The following is a 23,026-nucleotide window of genomic DNA, read 5'->3' on the forward strand; positions in this document are numbered from 1 at the left end:
TCCATCAGAGACCTTGTGAGCTCCCTTCCAGCCCAAACTCTTCCTTCATCCCCCTAAATATCACCTAGCTATCCCCCTAGAGCTCAAATTCCAGCCTGAGATTCTGATCGAGTTTGAGAAGTCATAGTTCTAATCTGGAATATTTGAAAGATAATATTTCAGCCTTCAGAAATATTTAAAGGTATTTTCTATATTGCATAAATTGATTCAGCAATGCAAGACACTGTTGGATTAATTCAGATAAGTTAAAGCAAGTTAATAACTATCTACTTACTGGCTTAGTTCAAGAAAAACAATTAAGATAATCAGCCCCTAGAGGAATATGGGAAAGACCTAGTATCATATATTTTCGTGATTTCTGCTCATTTCACATTTATACATACTTATCTTGGCTACGACTGATCAAACAACTTGCTCAGCACTGCATTTGATTTTAAAAGAAAATTATTTTGAGAGAGATTTATTCCTGCAGCCGATAAACTTGCTCTAGGAAATATAGGCTACAACATAACAAATTTCCAGATGTGAAAATTTGTTATTGTAAATAGTCATCACTCTATGAACACCAAAATACTATCACCAAAACAAAAATATGCTGAAAGGTTATTTCCCTTAAATAGTTATATCATAGTATTTAAAGTTTGTATTTTAAACATTATCATTCTTTACATGCAATTTATTTTTCCTCTTGAAGCATTTATATAATCATCTGGTCTGTGGATCTTGACATGACCAGTATTTGCAAGTTTCCTAAAATACATGACACTCAGATCCTAAGTTTTTTTTTGCTTAATTCCATATACACTTTACAGAACAGTGACCAATTTTTAAAATTAGGCTCCACTGCAGAAAAGGAGCAAGACATTTCCTCTCATGCCCAACACGTGAAATGTGCCTACTGGTGTCTATAGTGATTTCCTTCATTCACGCTAGAGTTAAACATGACAGCTTGGAAATGACAATTTTTCAGTGAGAATTGTGTACATATAGTGTTTTTTTTTTTTTTTTGAGGCATATAATTTAAAGATAATTTTAGATTTGTATTTATTCCTTTTAATGGGAAAATATGTCAGCTTTGCATTGCCATCTAACCTGACTAGTTTCTGTGTTTATGGTACCTTACGTTAATACAAGTAGTACATCTAAAAGATACAGAAGATGGGGTGTTTCTCACAAACACAGTCAAATCAAACAGTGCAGTCTCAAACCCCTGTCAACACCCAAGGCAGTAAGGGTGAGAATCACAGAGTTAAAATACCACAAGCTTTGAAATAGAGGAGGAAGAAAGGATGTTGACTGGACTGGTTCTCCAGTGACTACTTCTGCTTTCCTTTAATTCCACGTTTTATTTCAGGTCTCCTTAAATGAGGCCCATCAAAATACCTATTGTATTTATAAACCCTATACAGAATTAAAAGGCTGTCATTATAAACCATGATTTGGATAGTTCAGCCTCAACTGTCGAAAATAATCTGTGGAGTTTGCTGCTGCTGCTGTTCCTGAAGAAAAACATGCAAAATTACATGTCAAATATGAAAACCAAACATCCCCAAATCTCATAATAATTTCCCCAAATAGTATGTACATCAAATCACTCTGAGCTACAAGGTGTCTAGTAAACTAGAGCTGGTGAAGACTTTTCTGGCTTTTGTTTGTTCTTGTTAGTATGTTTTTGTTTTTTTAAAAAAGGTCCATGGTTAAAAGCTAACACAACCCTGCGTCCACCTCCCTTACTACTCCCATGGCCAGTGAGTGGGATTTGACACGTGGCTCCCAGGCAGGCTGGTGGGTGACGGACCGAGCGGGCAGGGAGCCGAGCTCTCCTCACAGCCAGCTTGACAGGTCCCTGTCAATTCTCATTTCTGGTTTACTGGCTTCCTGTGAGCAAACTGTGTAAATTCTGAAAACTATTTCGGGTGACACACTTCCAAAAAAATTTAAGTTGTTCTTTTGTCTCACGTTTCCTCCGTAGACCTCCAGGTTTTCTCCCAGAATGGTTTTTATCCAGCTCTGAGCTCAATCCTAGCAAACCTCCACTTCTCCTGACACCAAGGGCCCTAATCCAAACACAAACAGCAGTAACTATTCCAATAGAAAGATTTAGGAAATCCATAGCAATATTAAGTCATGACTTAATCCAGAGCAATATTAAGTTACGACTATGAAGTCATGAGGCAGTGAAATACTGGGAACGCAACATAGATTATTCTGGAATCTCTTCTGAGGCCTGGCCTCGGTACTGTAGGCTAACAGACTCCAGGTAGCGATACATGTGCGGGTGGCCCACCCTGACGGCGGTGCCTCCAACAAGATAACAACGCAAGCAAGGACGGCGTGCTACAGATAAGGGAAGGGGGACACACAGATGGGCCACCCTGCCTTGGGGCACCACTAACAAGAGAACAGCGCCAGAACGGGGTGGGAAGGAGCTTTTCCTATGTTTACAGCCCATTTACTGAGCATTTGGCTAATAATAATGCACTTTAATTTAAGATTGTTAGGAATGGTACCCATGCCATTCTGAAATAATTTCAGCATCTATCTTTAGGGTCTTTGTTGCTGTTGCCGTTCATTTCTCAAAAATAGATTTCTCTGAGCACAGGCCAGGCAACAATTATTCCAGTTCTCGGAATATCCCTTCCACAAGAATGAGCTAAATGAGCACAGGAGGCTCATCTGCTCCCCTGCCTCATCCCTAACAAAGTTTAAGGACAGGACAAGCAAGCAGAAATATTTCCTGTGAATATACCAGCTCTTCAGAGCTAGAGAGTCGGGGATCTTCCTGAGCCAGATGCAGCATCTGTGCAATTAAAAGCCCCAGCAGTGCTTTCCTCCACTGTTTCTTACCCCACTGTTTCCTAAACTCATGCAAATGGTTAGCATTCACCACATCCTGCAGCAAAGGCTTCACAGCTCAACAACATATTGCATAAAGAACAGTTTGTTTTGATTTTGTCACCTAGTGGTTTTACTTGACATGCCCTGTAGTGGGCAAAGAATAACATCTCTCAGCTTACGCTTAAGCACTTCTGAATCAACCACAAAAATTGATTTCTGATTGATTACTTATTTGGGAGATGCTGAATTCTACTTATTTTGAGAACTCTGAAACAAAGTGTGCTTTTATTGTGTCTCTGGCTGTCATATTTGTACTGAAGAGCAGATTGACTTTCAGAGATGTTCAAGTTAGATTCTTTCTAATCATCTATTATTTGTGCCTTATAAGCAGCTCAAGTGCTTTAAATCTGCCTTAGTTCTTGTAGACTAAAATAGGGAAATGGTTCTGACCTTTTCTGTAATGCTTCATCTATTGATAAAAGCCAATTGCATCATATAACAAATTACATCAAATAACTACATGCTCTTATAGCTTCTGTTTTTTACACATTGTTCATGACTAGCACCCTTTCTGTTACATTAACACACTGACTACCCATCTGTGATCTATCTGTTGCCATAATATTCATATTCACCTATTCATCTTGGAGAATGAAACTACCTAAGTCTAGAGCTTCTAGCTTTCAGGGATTCACATATATCACGTTTAGCACACTAAAGTAACACACCCCAGGGAGGACAGTTTAGGACAGCAGAGGCTTTATCCCTTCTAAGATAAGGTTTCCCCAGAGCTTCCTTGCTGAGCACACAGAGAAGCAGCCTGAACACACAAGCTATTTAGAGACTTCAGAGTTTTCAGAAAACTGTAATGTTTAATTCCTATATTTTTTTGATAACTTCTTGTATTAAAAAACAAAACAAAACAAAAAAACAGGAAGAAGTAGTTATTATTAGACTATTTACTATGTTTTCATAGTGGAAATGTGATGTATTTCAATCTTCTCTCTCGAATTTATTGATTTGAATCAGACATTTCTTCCAAATACTTCCCCACTGCTATGTGTAGGACTCCTTCCAGGGCAAAGCTACTTTGTTTTCTAATTCCAAAACTATCTGGGCCTTCTGACTTGTAATGGACCCTTGAAAATAACAAATTTCTGACACATTCATAAAAACATCGCCACTATCTGCTTTCTTAAATGCTGAAATTATATTATATCTTCCCCATGCACAGATGATGACTGGCCACATATGCAGAGTTCATCTGCGCATCACGACCTGAGTCTATGATGACAGCACTGGCATTTTCCCCCCAGGACATGTTAGGAATGTCTTGGGCATTACTTCTTTGAGCAGAACATAATATATCCTAATTGTCTTCTGCTACAGCAAAACATAACTCCGTAAGTATATGGCAACTTATTAGGACTACCAGCATCTAACTTTGCATGTAGAGGCATACTCAGGCAAACTGAGTTTCTATGTTCTAGCAGATTTAACTTTACTATTTAAATACTTAATTGCTCTTAATTTTAAGCAATGTACCATTTCATGGATATACCTACAGATATACCAGATACACCAGAAGTAAAATAAAGCACCTTTCTTAAAAATGAAGCAACATCTAAAAGTACTATGGACAAACAGAATTGGAGACTTAAACTGTCTACTGACTTCTGCTTTTACCTTTTCCATATACTTATCTGATAAAACTGTTGCATGAAGCAGTAAGCGTGTGTGTAGTCCTCAATCCACAGTTCAAGAAAATACATGTCACAATCAAAGTGTATCTCTCATCTCATATGTTTATAATCAGGGTGCTAAACCTAAGAGGGAAGTGGTTGCTCTGACAAACCACTTCTAAAACAGTAGTCAACAGTAGTCAAAACACAGTGTGCTGTGTGGACAAGAGAAATAGATTTGATAAAATTAACTTGGCCCTTAAAAAAAAAAAAAAAAAAAGTTTGTCTGAAGTGGCACTTAAAAATTAGCACCTCTTTTGCTAAATAAATCTAGGGCTATCTCCAAAGGTAGAAATTCTTATTCCAGGTGACTGAATATGCAGTGTAACACAAGACAGGAAGATGCGTTTTGTTAAACAACTCTCTGCTCTACAACTCCATGATGTGGGTTTCAAAACCATGCCCAACACTAGTGTACTACCTTTGACTTTGCTGCCATGGATATAGTTCTTAGCATTAATGAATAGTCCCCAAAAAAGATTTACCTGCAGTTACAAGCTGGCCAGGTTAAGCCTCTTTACAAACTTTTATCTAACATAGTTAACTGAGAGTCTGCATTCATGTGCCCTAGATAAGATATCCTCTTAAATAGCCAACTCAGCAGGTCACTTTCTTCATTCGTGTCCCATCTAGGAGTCAGGAAACAAACCAACCAACCTCCACGACTGCCTTACTCCACAGGCCAAGAGTGACTCACCTCTTTCTATTCTATTTGCAACCATTAGTAGTCTATATTTTTCTTTGCCATTTCTGGGGGGAGAAATCCTTTCAAATCTTGTCCTTTTACAGAAACTAGCACAGAAGGTTTGATCAGAGCTCCTAGGCACCAGGCTCATCTACTACTTGCTTTGAAATAGATAACTAACAACTCTGCAGCTAACGACTGAAAGCCAGCTAACAGGTCTGCTTGCTGGTCCCATAAATAGATCAGTGCAATTAAAATGTGCACTAGCTTAAGCCTTCAATTTGTCTAGTTGATTCCAAGCCTACCCTGCACATGATGACACTGCTACCTTCTAACAGAATATAACCTGAATCCACAGCAAGAAACTGAGAAAGTATTATGTATATATATTTTTGAGCAAGTTTCAAAGCCAACATCAAATGTACATGCTTACTTCTAAAAGTCAATAATCCCTGCTGGTGCAAACTAGTACTGTTATCAGTCTGCAAAGTAAAGTCAAGGGGCTGTCAAGCAGAATGAAGAAAGAATGGTTTGCAAGGGAGACAATACATCAGACATACATCTGAATTTGAAGTTTCCCGATAGCATTAAATAAACTCAAGGTCAAAAATTAGCTATCCAAAAAATATACACTGAAAAAACAGTTTAATATCTGCAGTTCAGTGTGTTTTTTTTTCCCACTGACTTAAACAGAAATCGTTTACTACTTTCTTTTTCTGAAAGAAAATAGCAGTCCCTGAAGAGAATTATTTAGTTTATTTGAAACTGTCAGATATGACTGTTAAGAAGAAGAATTAAAAAAAAGGTGGGGGGCAGAATTAAAAAAAAAAAGGCACCAATTCATTTAACCTCTCTGATTTTTTTTCACTGTTTCTTAATATTGAAGTACTGAAGAAAAGATACTGGAATGCTTCAAGAAACTACGCAAGCCTATTTCATGAACCATCAGTCATGTTTCTCCTCTAAAGGAAGACAGTCAGAGAGCTTAATCCCTTGCCCCAGCTGGGGATGTCTGCTGGTTATCCAGTACATGCACACTAGTATCTTCTTGAAAGCAAAGTACTTTCATCACCTTGTTCATATAGGGTACATTTTTACAGATCGCTTGAAGTGCACTATAATTTCAGTTAGCTTGGCTTTTCCCCAACTTATAAAGCAAACAGAAGACTGTGTGTTAATCAAATGGCAAAAGGTTCAAGAAAAAAGTGCAAGTATTCCATAGTCTGCATTTATTTCAAGTTGGTTTTGGCCCATGCAGTCCAAAAGGCTTGGCACCCAAGTGCTCTTCCTTCCCTATGATCAACAAGATGTAGCTGAGTTTCAGGGAAAGGGAATTTATAGAGGCATCTGCCAGAATTTGCCTCTAGCCTGGATCTGGCAAAGCCATGATTAGTTAGATTTTCAAGCGCACTGCCAAAGTCTAGGACAGCAAAAAGGAATGTGGACTTATACTGATTTGGGGAAAGTGGTTGAGTGAGTAATCTTAAAAGTCTAGGAAAATGATTTCTCCCTGATGATGCATATTTTCTGTCAGGGAAAGCAAGTATTATTTCAACTCACCCAGAAGTAGTTGCTGAGATCACAGCTTCTCAACACTAACCAAAGCACAAAAGTTGGGGGGCATGAATGAAACTCAGCGATGTCCCAAAGGGAAAAGGATTAACTATACAGATTAACTGTTATCAAACTCCTTATGTAGGGAGCCCATGGAGAGCTGCTGACTAGGATTTTCAGAAAGCTAAAAAATATAAAATAAAATATGTATTTCAAACATAACACAGCTTGCAACCAAGTATTCTTCTTGTTCAAAGAGGACTATATTTAATTAGCAAAACCATTTCTAAAGATCAGAAATGTTACTTCTCCCCAGTGGTCCAAAAGGTAAACAGTAAGAAGTGGGAATAAAATATTAAGTGAGTCTTTACACCATGAAGACATTAGTCCACACCCGCCCTCACACAGTAAGTTTCTAGAACTGCCACTTTTCATTTCAGCTGCCAAACACTTCCTCAACTCACCACCTAAAACAAGGGCTCTTCTCAGGTTTCAGCTGCATGTACAAGCCATAACAGCTATGAAATGTTCATGATGACTACAGTAAGAGTGAACACTGGTAGAAAGTTGCTACAATGCCAGCAGGATGATCTTCATCGTGTTTAAAAGCATGTTAGAGATTACAGACTGGTAATATTGCTTGCACAGTAATTCTACCTCTTCAGGTACCAGCTTTTTCTTTGGCCAATCTGATCAACATGAATCTAAATGCATGTGTGTGTGTGCACATGGGTGCACACAGGTGTGTATAAGAACATATGTAATTTTTGTGGTATAGTATAACTAACATTTCTTTTAAAATTCTGAGAATAAATTACTCTCAGGTTCCTTCACTTTTCTCCAATAGTCCCCTACACATTTATTTCTTGGGCAAAAGATGGTGCATCTGCCACTACCACTAATAACTACTTAATAGTTTTCAGATGAAAGACTAGTATTTCTTAAACTACTTCTCTTACTCCTTAATGCATCAGAAAACACACAGAGCTCTTCTCTTTCTCCTCCTATACAACATCTTGGGGGACCTTAGATAAGTTCTTAATTATTTGCTTTTAAGGAAAAGATAGAAGCTAAAATTTGTGAGGGGGATTTGTTTCTGTAGAAAAATAACATATAACAAATTATGAGTTGTTTTGATTTGGCACTTAAAATGCCACCCAGGATGCTTCCTATAAGCAGCATATTTGAAACTGAATATTAAAGTAGAGCAGAAATACCCAAGAGAAATTACGAATAAATTATTTTCTTCCTGATTACAGCACACTCTCTGTTCTCATTTTACAGTCTGCAGAAGTTCTCTGCACAACAGGATTAATAGCAACAGAAAGTTATTCAGTACAAAAACCATTGTTGAAAAAGATGCAGCAGTACCAGCAACAAAGGGAAACACTTCTGGTTTTGCAGGGGTGAAGTGTGGTTTGCGAAACAGACTCTAGATGTGTTTGACATTAAGAGAGAGGATGACAGCCCCATTTGTTTGCACTGCATTTGTCACATAGACCCACAGGGTTGTCCTGGCATCAGCAGCTGGTCTTCTTCCTTCCCCAGAAAAGAAAATATGCCTTTCCCAGAGGCAATTCAGTGGAATATGAAGTGGAAAAGGCTCCTCAGAGCAAGTTACAAGTAAAATGGGTACCACAAAAACAGTGTGTAAGACCCACCCTTACACATACACACACACAAAACACAGCCCTGCCCCAAGCACCATTACAAAACAAGGCAATAGGCAATTAGCCCTTCAGCAGACTATTACATCACTCTAAAACAAACATATTAAACACCTTAGTGTACTATTATGTGTCCAAGACAACTTACTAGTAGTTAGGTCTTTCTAGGCTCTCATGAGAAAGATTTTAGCAAAACAAACAAACAAACAAACAAAAACACAAGAAAGCCCATAGCAATAAAAAGTTTTTCTTTCAATGCCCAGCAGACCCAGACCAGAACGTTCTCCTAAAGTTGCTCTGGGAGAACAAAAGAGAACCAGAGTCTCCAGTAGGTTTTAAGCTACAGGACCTGCCTTGCATAGGAAAGCAGAATGATGGATTCAAAGTCACAGATCAAGAATGCAATAGTGTGGGCAGAGCCACTGGTCAAGCTTTCAAATGCTAAACAAACCTAGAATAACTTGTTTGCTGGATGAAAGGAAACCTCCACACAGTCCATCCTAGACAGTTTTGGAAAATATTTCTACCCAAAAGTAAAAGCAAGCCTGACTTCTTTCTAAAACTCAGGGGCCCTTTCCTCAAACTTACTTGGTTTCTACAGGTAGTAACTCACACAGGCTTTGTGGCTACTTCGTCATGGTTTTGCTTTTAAATGTCAAACAAAAATTACGGATGACCTCTGTTTCCATAACAGAGGATCAGAAACTGGTACAAAAGGAAGATTATATAGTTACTGCCACAGCAGGAAAGAACTTTGTTTCACTCATCACAAAATCAAAATACTTATGCCAAATTGAAGAGTTGCTCATATATTACTATAATGCTGAAAGCCTATATTTTTGGAAGTGAGCAGTGTTTTTGGACAGTGAACACAAGACACTATAAAGAAAGATTTCATTTTCAAAACGAAGCTTCTAGAAAAGCCAATCTCCACTATGCCATGCGATGTTAAAAGTGACAGAAAATCTAATCCTGAGTAGCTGGACTACAAGACTTAATAGTGTAGTGCAACAGTACAATCTCACTGCAAAAATAATTACAGTAAGTCATAAATAAACCAGACAATAAGTTTCATGGCAGGTATTCATTTATGAAAATTCTTTCATAGCTTGTAAGCTAATCATAATTATTTGCTAATTTTAAATGCTCACAGATAAAGTAAGCAGTCTCTCTCTATATATTAACTATACCTGTTTGTCCAATAAACTTTATTTTACTTTTAAAAGAAATTCCAAATATCAAAGCTAACATCTAACTACCTATCATGCTCGCCGCTGAAACTGAGAAATGGAGCACAGATATAAAGGAGAAAAAAAAAAGCCACAAGCCACTTTTCCTCCCCTGTCCCAATTCCCATAATAAAAGTTTACTTTGGAACAGTTAGTTTATGAATGAGCATTGTCTAAACCACAAGCCATAGTAAATCTGCCCATTTAAATGCTAGACAGGAGCATTTAGGATCCTGGAGGAAGTGAGAAAGGCAGGCAACAGACCCTTCACTTCAGCGAGCAGTCCCAGCTGGTCCTGGGACATGCGCATGGGACCCTATGGGAGACGGCCTTGTAGTGCAAAGGTGTTCAGAAGAGCTGGTCGGCCTCCAGGGACAAGCAGGGTCCATTCCAACACATGGTAAAGAAGCAGGTCCGTGGCAAGAGGGCAGCTTGGCTGGACGGGGAGCACCTTCCTGGGCCCAAACCACCATGGGAAGGGTGCAGTGGAGGGGGCAGGGGCAGAAGCACTGCCCAGGCAAAGAGATGCTCAGCTAGAAACCACTGTAGGAGAGGAAGGGCCTCTACACGTACCTTAGCAGCAGAAGGAAGACCTAAGGAATCAGGGACCTGCTACTGAACAAGCTGGGCCAGCTCACTAGTGACAAAATACATGGAAAGGGTCAAGAGCTCAATCTCTTTTTTTTGGCCTACCAACAAGGCATCCTCTTGAGGCGAACAGCAGAGCTTGCTGAGAGAGGTGCTAGCCTCCTAGAACAAGAAGGAACTAGAGGCTGGTCAGCCTTATCCATCCCCTGGAAAGAATATGGAGCAAATCCTCCTTGAAGCTCTTTCCAGAGACGTGAAGGACAAAAACATCTCTGCAAACAGCAAGCATGATTCCCAAAGGCAAATTGTGCTCAGCCAACCCAGTTACTTTTTATGATGAAGCAACTGTCTCTATGGATGAGGAAAGAGCAGCAGACACTGTTTACCTTGACCGTGGCACATTCTTTGACATAGCCCCCTTAGCACTACTGCAGCCAAACCAGAGAGGCATGGACTAGATGGGTGAGCAGAGGGGTCAGTGAAAAACTAGCTGAACTGCCAAGCTCAAAAAGCAGCGGTAAATTTGCCACGGTGAACTAGCAGCCAGTACGAGTGACATTCCTCTCAGGCCGATCTGGACAAGAGAAGACAACACATCTAGTTTACAGCTAATGCCAAACCAGGACAGCAGTTGAGAAGCTGGGGAGCAGAGCTCATACTAGTAGGGCCTCAAGAAGCTCGAGGAGCAGGCTGACGAGCCTCATGAAGCTCAGCAAATGCAAAATCTTATACCTGGCATGAAATTACCCATTGCAACAAATCACACTGGGAACTGACTGGCCAGAAAGTAACTTTGCAGCTAGGGTCCTGTTGCACAAACGGTTGGACCCAAGACAGCAAGACATTCTTGCAGTGATGAAGGCTAGGCTTCATTAACAAGTGTGCCAACTTACCAAGGGGCATGATTAACACCTTCCCATTGACATTCCTGGGGCCTCAAATTGAGTGTTAGTATGTACTCAGTTTTTGGCTTCCTGGTACAGCAGTATAGAGGTGAGGGGGACCGGGGGAGAGGGTGGACATATGAAGTATGAAAAAAAAAAAAGACTGAGGGAGATGGGTTTGCTCAAACTAGAGAAGGGGAGAGGAAGGAAGATTAGTCGCTGTCTTAGCTACCTAATGGTTGCGTATGGTTGAATGGTTGAAAAAAGGGAGACAAGCTCTTCTGAGCGGCGCATGGTGAAACAAGAGACAATGGTCACAAGCTGCAGCAAGAAAAAATCAAGCTAGGTACAGTAATGATGATAATAAAGGAAACATAATTAAGATCTTTAGAGATAGAAATGGGTCTTTCCAGAGAGGCTGCAGAAACTCTGTTCTTGGAGATTTTCCAAACTTGATTGCACAAGGCTCTGAGCAACTTGATTTGATTTTGAAGTCAGTACTTCTCTGAGCAAGAGACTGACCACATGCCCCAGAGGTCCCTTCCAGCTTTAATTTTTATGATTTCCTTAAATGATGACATTAAATGACATTATTAATATATCTCTACATACTTGTGATGCATTCCATAATAACCACTATGCTGAGTAATATTTGCCCTCCACCTGGAAGAAAAATGGCAATCTCATTCCAAGGTTCAAACAATCAAAAGGAGCCAGGAAACTCCTTTTTGTGAATTGTATCAATGTCACAATAGACAGCTGTAAGTGCTAAAAATAAAATTCAGTCTCTACAGAAAAAGGAGGAGTTTGAAACAGGAACCCATACACTTCATAAAACCAACCATTGTGTTTCATGATTAAAAAGTTAAAATTCAGAACATCCTCATAGCAAGCACGAGCTAAATAAGGCAACAAAACTACTTTTTTGGTCAGTAACCATCCTGACTATCATAATCCATGTATCATAATATTATACATGGGATCTTCAAGCAGACTGAGAAAGACTGCTTTCCCTCTATACAGGCTAGGAAGAACAATTACGCGAGTCTGAGTTCCTCCCTCTCTCTCTCAATAATAAAATTATTGCTAATAGTGGTAAGCAGAAGCTTGTGGGAAAGAGCAAGCAAAACTCCAGCATACATAAATGCAGACCAATCATGCCCCCACAATGTCTTGAGATGATCAGGCTGCATAATAAAACTGTGCTGCAATGTAATCTGATTTTTTTTTTTGCAGAGCATCTACTTTTTCAAGGCTAAGATTCATAACAATATAATCTGTGCAAAACTGATAACTGCTGAAATCCAAGAATTGCTTTGCCCCAACTTTATGCTCTGGATTTTGCTTGCAGCATATATTTATAATTACGTTTTCAATTTAGACGAGTATTTGTAAAGTCAATGCCTTTGACTCAAGGTGCTTATTCGGACCAGTCTTACATTCACCAGACTACATCCTTGGGGACAGACAAGAGAATTCATCCTTTACCAACTGCATAAAGTATTTGGCTCTAATGTAGAACATTTTATAGAGAGATATGAATACATCTCTGTGTGTACACACACAGACACACACACAGAGTCACCCCAATGTGTGCATACATCCCTATGTACCCACAAATAAAGTGACATTTTAAAGACTCTGCATGAAGATGCTGAAAGGCTTTTCTTCAGAAAGGCTATTTTTCAAAACGTCCTTTTTGATCTGTGATGTCACCTTAGCCCTTGGCAAGATTTCCACGAGGATTCAGTTCTGGTTTGGTGCCACGCTTGCTCTAGAGCACTACAGAATAAGATATAAAAATACCACTCAACTCGCAGCTCGGCATTACACCACACAGGTTCTGCATGGTGGTTCTTCAGACAAGCTCACCAGACCAAGTAAGGAGCGCACGGCTTTGAAGCGCTATGACTTCTTAAACGCACCACGGGTATAACTCTCCTGCTCTCTAAGTGATAATGAGGTTTTCTGTCACATGGCAGGAGGGAGGATATCAGTCACTCTAAGTTATTAATATCTATTTTTCTTCATTAAGCTCTAGTTTAAAGATATTACTATTTAGGTCCAAGATAAAACTCAGAGTGCAGTTCTCAAAGTCACAGATGGGTGGAGAACTATAACCACAGTAACGAGCAGCAGATTTCCCTCCCAACAGCGGTACGGGCAAAGCATCACTCTCACTGCTCAGCGCACCCACAGATGTCACAACTCAAACGCGGCGAGAAAACTGACAGGGGAGTTAAAGACTGGGTCTGCATCTGGGTGTGCATATCAGTGAATAGTAAAACTGCTATCTCCTTAAGCATTACTCTTCCAAAGCATGTTTTTTTTGTTGTTTTTTCTTTTAATCTTGGTGTTCTTTTACCCAAGCTACTTCCTATTTCCTTAGAAAAAAACAGTTTCCAGAACAAAAGATGTTTAATATGCAGGGAACTAAGCAAAAGGAAAATATGCAGATATATTAAAAATAAATACACTTTAAAAGACACTGAGTCTTAATGCTAATTAAAGAAGTAAGCCATACTGTTCTAATGCAATTTTATTAGAGTGTTTTAAAAACACACTCTGACTTTAAATAATTGAAAAAGCCATCTCACGTTGCCAAGCAATAAGATCATCCCTATGCAAGGTAGATGATATAAATTTCTGGGGAAAAAAAAAACCAGATATTGTTCCTTCCTTCTCTAATCTTATGGATGAAACATATGCATCTAATGTAAATGCAAACAATACATCCTGTCACACGAGAACTTCAAGAAAGGACAAAATTTTTTTACAGAAAAATTCCAACTTCGGCTTCTATCCAGCATCAGAGAAAAAAGCCAATTCTTCTGAGAGAATTTTTGAAAAGCACACAGGAAGTCTTTTAATAGCCAGATGTTCCCAAATCATTAGCTCATTCCACGTACAGCATCTTTTGGGTCCTTCGCTCAATATTGCCTTCTCCGTCTCTTCCAATTTTCATGTCTTTTTTTTACCTTATTAGAGCTCTGTATTTAAATGAAGGGCCCAAGTTTCTTAGAAGTCAGACTTCCACCTGCTTGCTTTATCCCTTAAACAATGTAAAAGCCAAGATACACAGATTCCAAGAGCGAGTGGGAGGACAAATGAAAGTAGATTTTACGCTTGTAGTTACCTTTCCATAAGAAACCACGTATCTCAGTGCTCCTACACGGGCTATGAGTGTTTAACGGTTTTAAGAATGTAACAGCAGGTTATGTGCTCATCCAATCTGTTGGAAAAGCTTTTAAAATTAGAGGCATCGGAATGAGCAATACCTGTATCTTCATAAACACTAGCTATAAAATCCAAGCAGCTTACAGAGGAGAATTATAGCAGGCTGTCATGTTACTTTATCCTGGCATTTCTCTGGCTACAACTGAGTTCAAACCGAACATTTCAAGATGCAAGAAAGGCAAGGCTATAGTTTTACCACCACCTTGCCTTCTTTTGAGACAGCATTGGGCCAAAACCCATGATTTCTAGTATTGTTTAAAATGCTCGAATTGGTGGCCCCAACCCTGACTTGAGGAATATTAAGCTCAGTCCATCCCTGTAATAACCAGGGTGATGCAAAGAGCAGCTCAGCCCGCAGCTGCCCATGTGTGGTCTTGATCTCAAAAACCCAGCTTTAGGCTGACCCCAGTGAGCCTGAGCAAGAGATCTGCAGTGGATAAGGGTGCAGAAGCAGCAGTTGTCACACAGCACAGAGCAACAGCCCTTGACTTAGCAGAGAAAAACTTAGCCAGGGCCGGGTAATCATGGCCTGTTCTTAACCCTGCCTCTGAAATGCCCAATGATCTTGGGCAAGTCACTAGACCCACCCCCGCCACCCCTGGAAAAATACTCTACTTTCTCATCAGGGCTAAGTCTTCCGAATGCTACAGGAAAGGCTGCCAAGCGCTCTGCTACAGTGGCAGCTGTTGTAACACAGTTCTGTAACAGGCTTTCTTTTAATCTGCTTCAGGTAAACATGTGATTTATTACTCACCAATTAAGTGTTCATGAGAGACTGGAGGTTGGTTATAAAAAGAAGTTGTGGAGAAAGAGGAAGCTAGAGACACTTCTTACAAGTACACACACATTCTTTATACTAGATATTTAAAAACCCTCACTTTTTGGATAAAGAAAGTATTCAGACACACATGCACACAAGGATCCAGTATATTGAGTAACTGGTCCATTGCCCATGTTGCTTAATTCAAAGTCCCACCTACATAATTACTTTCTGCAAGCTTACAATGGCAGTTCTAGAAATAACTTAGAAATAAACCACGAAATTCCTCAAAACGGAATGTCTAAAACGTACGTTAATAGTACTGTTTGTTACCAGAAATGCACAGTACCAGAACATTTCATCACCCTTATACCACTTCAGAATACAGTTTATTGCCAGAGAAGCACTGCGCTGGCAGATAGCAGCCAAGCACCAAACGAAAGCCACTCTCCTGAAGCATGAGAACATTGTTCTGCCAAATAAGCTAGGAAGATGGGTATTAATGCGTAAATAAAAATTGCCTGATAAGGTATTCTATTTAAAGATGAAAACCACAGAAATTTACATCAACGCTAGCTCCACAAACTGAAAATTCCAGAAAGCGAACACATTCAGGGATTCCTACAGCAGGATATTTGAGAGGGCTTTCAGGGAAAACCTGTGTGTCCAACAGCCATACACGTGGTAGTATAATTAAGTTAATTACCTGTCATGTGCTGGCTCCTGCCTGTCCATGGTTTGCTTTCATAATTCTGTGCCTTCATTAACACAGAGAAAAGTTACTGGCCTATCTGCCACAGTAGCACTTCTCCTCCAAGAGACATTTTTCAGCCTTAACAGTAGATTTGAATAAACAGGTGGATTTTTTCTGCTTCAGTTTGCCCGAAGCATAGAACTACAGCCTTAAGCAGTTGTGTTCACCAACATGACGATTTACTCCATTTCTCTAAGCTAACTGGCTGCCACAGGCTGCTACATAAATATTAAATACAAGATCACCAGGAGAATCTAACTTGTGCCAAAAGTCAGGAGACGTTCCGTTTTAAGCTCTACCTCACTCCATTTCATCACCTTATTTAATTTTCACCAGAAGAGTCCTGTGCGTCTGGAACTTGGGTTTTGCCTCTACCTAAAACACGCACATGGTTTTCAACTGAAGAATAAATCATGTGCTTGGGTTTATTTTTTTGAAAGCCAGATGTTTTCCAGTGAACATTTAAAGTCTTTTCATTTTCCTCACAGTCCTAGAGGATCCAGTTACACATGACATTCAGTTAGTTTTGGTAAATTTACCCACTGAGAATGTAGACCAAGGCTGAACATATTCCCTCATATAAGAAAATGAAATAACTCCTTTTAATCTGCTCACAGAAAGCAGGTAAAGGTTGATGACAAGAAACAGCCACGGGAACTCACGCGAGTGCCAAAGTTTCATATCCCCATCAATTGTACACACTGTCACGGACTGAGATACTCATCCATCTCATGACAGAGATTCAAGTGAGACCTGGCAGAAACATCAAGTCATCGGAATGAGGCTGCCAGTTCCTCAAAAAACAGGGAGGACATGGCAGACAACTCAAGCAACTCATCTGAAACATGAGGCTCCCACAAAAGTGGATGCCAAGAAGTGGGTGGGACACAGGCTTGGAAAAGGCTCCTCACTGACAGCCTAGCAAATACCCCAGCACTGCGGCACGTTCGGGTCTCGGGGCAGGAGATGCCCTAGTCCCACTCTGCCACAGCCTCCACTTTGCTCCTGCTTCCAAATGCACCGGGCTAGTGAGGACAACTGCTCCCTTTGAGCCACACAGTGCCCTATCAGCCCTTTTAGGCAGGCTCAGAAAAGTCAGAAAAGGGCTTCCCATCAAGCTGGCAGGTTGAATTGGCTCTGCAAAGGGTCTAGCCAGTGCCAGAGCCAAGAGATCTACGTAACTGAGTCACTGCATCAGTCTCAGTTACTCAGATGAAGGTTTTCTGCATCCTTCTCTGTCATTATCCCTAAGGAAGCAATTTAACCTATAATTTTGTGACATTTTAGACACTCTAAGATACCTTACCCACCTCCACCTGCCACTTCACAAGAGCATGGAACTACCATAAAAGCCTGGGAGAATGTCTACCAGCCCCCTGAGGACTACCCTAATAACTTAGGTGTATTAGATACCTATGTGCCACTGGGCCGTGTTGGATACCCTATATCCAAGCACCTAACTCAACATTATTAAAAAAAAAAAAAAAAAAAGCAGAAGTACATGAGCAATGCCTTTCAGGAAGGAAGACTCTGTAAAACCCTCAAACTCAAGTAGCAGATAAGAAAACACTGAAGATGATAGATAGGTGAATAAAGAGTTGGAAAAGCAAAATGAAACCCCAAAGCCAAGAATCATTTAACTTCATTTTAAATTCCTTTGACCGCTATAAGATGTTGACATTAAGGTCAGAAAATACACCGAGAAAGATCTTAAAAGCAAAACAAAAGAAACAAACAAGAAAATCTCACATCATCAATATATTGCCAGGAATCATTGTTCACTAACTCATTACATCACTTCCTTTACCTGTATCTTATTCTTAAAGAAATATACCATTAAGGCATGTGTCTTTTTGCTTTTGAAACTGGGAACACCTTAATAGGTGCCCAGGACCCTTTTAAAGTCTCTCACTTCCCCCTCCTATGGGGCCCCACAATCTTCCTCCCAATAAAAGTACTGTGAATTCCAGGAGAGGGGCAGGAGGGCTCCAGTAATTACTGACACTGTAGGGTTTTTCCCCACTCTCTGTTCTGAGGAAAGAAGTTGGGAGCAGCAGCCTCCTGCTCACACAGACAACGCAGCTGGTTGAACCTTCACCCTGCAAAGGTCACGTGGTGCCAAGGGCCAAGGTAGGCCAGATGAGCCCTCCAAACCACCTCCTCCTCTCCTCCCGAAAGGAAGGGCTTTGTTCCTCTTTCTCCTTCCACCTGTTTCCTCCATGAGTTACAGCCAGAAGCAGCACAGAGGGGACCCTTCCATTAACTACTTCTCACTCTGTTCCCTTTCTGCTGGTTCAGTGAGTTGACTGGCTTTACAGACCTGGGGAACCAAACCAAAACAAGAAGCCTTGTTCTTCACATCCGCAGTGCCCGTGAGACCCCCCAGCCCGGCAGTACTAGCAGAAGGGCAAGTAGTGCCAGTGTACAGGAAGGTACACGGGGTCAAGGGCTCTTTCTCAGCGGCAAGCCACCCAGTGCACTTTCACCCTCACACGTCTCTGTTATCAGGGACTTCCCATTACACTCAAGTGCTGCTGGTCAAGTCTATATGAGATCCCTGATTATTGTTTATTCCCATGCTCACAAGTATTCTGGTTTTGTTGCTGTTGTTTTTCCCCCCTTCAGATATTTCTGATCTTCCCTGTGACATTACTAAGTCTTCTTGCTTACTCCAGTGCTTTCCAATTAAGCTGCCACCACAGAAAACAAGTAATGGTGAAATTAAACAAACAAAACAAGCATGTAGGAAGCTCCAGAATTCAAGCTGCTAATGCAGCCTCAACTGGGCATTTGCTTCAAAGACAGCATGAGGTAACTTCCATCTGCAGAGTCTGTTTTGCTGCCTCATGACTGCAGCACTGTCCAGCTCAAAGGCCTGATGATTGGGAATGACAGCAGAATTAGAGAATAAAACTCTCCCCTCCTGGACCTCTACCTAGTTGACCACAAGGACTGAAAGATGTGGAAGCGACTGGAGTGTTGGAAGGAACAGGGAGCACCGTCATATAACTTAGGCACAGGATTGCAGTTTTCCAAGGCAGCTTTCACCCCGCGCCTGAAGAGCGCCACACAGTAACGCGCAGAGCGCCCGAGCTTGCCGCCTGGCTCGAGAGCGGCGCGGCTGCATTAGTATGGTGCTCCACCAGCGCCACGAGCTTGCTGCTCAGCAGGATTAATTAGCCTGAGCAGAGTGCTGTGCTAATGTGATTATATTGCTCCTAGTACCTGAGCTAGCTCATTCATCCTTTTCAAGTCCTTTTCTCTGAAATGAAAGAGTTCAATTTTTGTTACTTTTCTAATGCCTAAATAATTCAATCACTATTTTTCTCTCCTCCCTCTTCCCAAGAGAGAGGGTTTAGACTTGGAAAAGATTCGGTCAGATTTCCCTAGCTGAAACAGTGCATCTCCTGCCTCCTTAGTCTGTCCTGAATTTATTTGTTCTCTGCTAATCACTGCTTTAGTTCACATCAAACTGTCACCTTTTGCATACTACCTATGCACTTGCAAGTCACCCCGTGTTATTCCTGATGTCACTGTTAGTTGTGGCCAGACAATGGCTGAGACTGTTCCCCTCACACACACCAAAACATTGCCAGAGCTTCCATTACCTTCTGTTGCCCCTTTTTACAGATAGGGGACAGATATCTCGGGAATCACTTGCTCCAAGGAAGGGCCCTCTTGCCAGTTGGTGACTGTGAGTAACAGAAGGGGGACATCAACCACAGCCTCCTCATCCAGGCCCAGGCTCCAAGCAGGACATAAAAAAGTACCACTTTTTTGAAAGGGCTGTTTTTTCCCCCAAACATTTGGCCTGAGGAAGACAGTCAGTACAGGCAACATCAGGGCAGCCAATAAACAATTTAAAAAAAAAAAAAGCAAGAGTCACAAGCAACCAACAGCAGTTTGTAACAGGAAGTATTGAGCAAACTTCACTGCAGGCAGGACAGCCTTCCAACGGCTGCGTGCAGTTCCTCACGTGAGGAGAAACGTGGCAGGCGTTCGCAGCGGGCCCGCGGAAGCGGCACCACGCAGAGCTCGCAACCGCAGCACCGTCCTGCCACGGGGGCAGCGGGGCCATGGCCCCACGGCGCCCACCTCGCCGCTCTGCAAACTTTCCATGACTCTCCTGCTTTCAAGAAACCACGGAAGCAGAAAGAGTCTTCAAAGTTTGCGCCACCTGCATGCAAACACAAGGCAACCTGAAAGGGAACCTGAGCTGGCAGTTCCCTCCGCTTGCCTGCGTGTGCAGTCGAGTACAAAGTTCATACTTGTAAAAGTTACAGTTTATTTCTAAAAACCTAGAATTACAGCTTGCCAGTAAAGATATAATGAAAAAAAAAAAGTGCACAAGGCATTGGAAAGACATGGAATATAGCAATAAAAATGGCAATATATGAAACAATAGGCAGCTAAGAAAACAAGTTAACACAGAATAGGAAACACTGTTTTAATAACGGGAAAAAAAAATGAAAGCAAGGCTTATTCTTCGGAAGGGGGAAAAAATGAAGAGTTACAAAGTAAGCAGTACATTAAGTTCAGATACTGAATCAAGAAGAGAGGAAACTCCCAGAAGTAACAGAAATAGTATTAAAGGAAACATACTGAGACACCAAAGAAAGTAGAGATCTGAAAACTCCATGCAGTCTTTCTGTCATTTCCTATGCTTGTGTTGCCAGACATCTGGTCTGGGGGGTTGCTAGACTGTCAGGGGCTTCTGGGGGAAACAGGGAAGAAAGAAGAGTGATGGGATGGAAAGGAAGGAAAAAAAACATGAAGTACAGGGGTATTCATGTACATAAGTACGTATATGTGTAGACACACACAAACACATGTACATGTATATTTCAATATACTAAAAGATACTTGGACTAGTTGCCATAGCAAAAAGCAGTGATGTACCCAAGTTCTACTTTCTTCCCCCAGCTTATTTACTTGTTGCACCGGGCGCTGATCCACAGGAAAGCGCCAGCTCCTTCCTACCCTGCAGGGAGCACAGCAGGGCTGGAGCCCCATACACCGCTGTGCTTCCAGGACAGCAACTCCAGAGCCCTGGAAAACCAGCTTGCCGCTACTTTTACTTGTGCCGTGCCTCTCAGGGAGGCTGCGTGTGGCAGCAAAAAGGAGAAAATTGTCTCGTGCACTTTTCATCGGGTCTGTTAACACTCACACCCAGGGCTTCTCCCCTCAAAATACCTCTGCACTGGCATTCAGGGCTGATGACTGCTGCACAGTTTGCTAATGCACTTGGAGCTCAGGAGAGGACTCCAGAGCCCCAACTCAAGACGTGCAAGTGCTTGCTATTTGACATTTGGGTGATGTCAGTGCTCACTCCTCATACTGCTCGGCGCAAACACATAAACACTGAAATACGCACAAGTTTCAGCCTCGCTCCTGTCCCTTTCCCCTCCCCGCAGAAGCGGGGACACAGTAACTCGCCATTAATTCACCAACCCTGATCCCTGCAACCAGCTGTGGGATAAAAACAGCGGCCAGTAAGGAGGGCAAGTTGGGCTGCGCATCAGGCAAAAACCCTGTCGGAGCAGCCCCATTGAGACCCGCTCCGAGGCACCGCGTATGCGGGGTTTCCGCAAGGAGACCCTTGGGAAGGGCCTCGAGGGCGCCGCGCAGGGAGCAGGGCTGCGGGGAACTGGCCACGCGCGGGGCGACCGCGCGCTCACACGCACCTCGGAGCGCCCCTAACCCGCGCGCCACCGCGTGCGGAGGGGGGAAATAGAAGAAAAGCCCGCACGGGGAGCGCAGGACGGCGGCGGCCCCGGCGCTTCCCGGCCCGCGGGCGGCGGCTGCGGCCGCGCCGTCGAGGCTGCACCCCGGCGCGCTCCCTGCGCGCGCTCCCCGCGCGGCTCGCGGCACGCACCTCCTTGATCTTGTCCCTGCGCTGCCGCACGGCGGGGTCGGCGGGCTCCTGCCCCACGGCGCCCGCGGGCTGGCGGAACGGGCGCCGGGGCAGCCCCGCGGCGGCCGCCTCCTTCCTGCCGCGGGCGTCCTGCGCGAGTTTCTCCTTGTCCTGGCGGATGTCCCTGCGGATCTCCTCGGGCAGCTTCTGCAGCGTCTCCTTGGCCTCCCGCAGGGCCCGCTCGTGGTCGGCGCGGATCCGCGCCAGGCTGCCCGCCGAGCCGGGCGCCGCCGCCGCGGGCGGCTGCGGAGGGGCGCGGGGCTGCCCGCCCGGCGGCGGCGGCGGCGGCCGCAGCGCGGCCGAGTGGAAGAAGACGCCGCTGAGCAGCTTGGAGGAGTCGGGCAGGAAGAAGATGGCCCCGAAGCAGAGGGTGATGAAGGCGCTGAACACGAGCAGCAGCACGAACTTCTCCGTGAGGCGGAACGCGCCGGGGCCCGACGCCTTCCTGGCCGCGCCGCCCGCGCCGCCGCTCGCGGGGCCGCCCAGCGCGCCCGGCCCCGCCGCGCTACCGAAGAGCGGCAGGAGGCTGGCGGCGGGCATGGCCCCCGCGCCGCGCCGCGCTGCGCCGCGCACGCACCGCGCCGCGCCGCGCCGCCCGCCACAAAGTTTCCCCGCGCGGCCGCGACAACTTTTCGCTCGGCGGCGCTCGGCGTGTGCGGGGCGGGCGCTGTCAGCTCCGGCCCATGCTGCTGCCGCCGCCGCTCCGCCCGCGCGGAACTGCCGGCCGGGCGGGCGCCGGGGCGGAGCCGCCGCGGGGGAGGGACCGCGCCGAGCCGCGCCGAGCCGCGCCGCGCGTGGGGGCTGCGCGCGGGCCGCGCCGCGTGGCCGCGCTCCGCCCCGCGGGACCGCGCCGGACGGGACGGGGCGGGAAGGCGCGGGCCGTGCAGCGGGCGGGCGGGGGGCCCTGCCCCGGGAGCACGCGTGGACGCGCCCCACCACCTCCCCCCGGCAGATGTGCACGCGCCTACCTGGCCCCCAGGCGTGCACATACACGCGTGCGTGCCCCGGACAGATGTGCACGCGTGAGCAGGTACACACATGCACACGCATGTCCCCGTGCTGCACGCGTGCTTGCACGCATATCCTCGCACTGTGGTGTGCACACACATGCATACGCACACGTGCACACACACACATGCAGCCACATGCACACGCGCATGCTCTCACACGTGCG

The 23,026-nt window shown here is 43.7% G+C and overlaps 1 protein-coding gene across 1 annotated transcript in view; it reads right to left on the bottom strand.

Moving 5' to 3' along the window:
* The window catches only part of MAN1A1 (mannosidase alpha class 1A member 1), a 130,021-nt gene extending 107,629 nt beyond the window's left edge, over positions 1 to 22,392 (bottom strand). The window contains exon 1 of the mRNA XM_088522680.1: positions 21,814 to 22,392. Within this exon, the coding sequence (XP_088378806.1) occupies positions 21,814 to 22,392 (579 nt within the window). The remainder of the gene's footprint in view (positions 1 to 21,813) is intronic.
* Positions 22,393 to 23,026: the final 634 nt, after the last annotated feature.

Source organism: Tinamus guttatus, unplaced genomic scaffold (assembly GCF_059628265.1).
Source record: "Tinamus guttatus ecotype Peru unplaced genomic scaffold, ASM5962826v1 Tinamus_guttatus_pri_ptg000010l, whole genome shotgun sequence".
Taxonomy (NCBI): Eukaryota; Metazoa; Chordata; class Aves; order Tinamiformes; family Tinamidae; genus Tinamus; species Tinamus guttatus.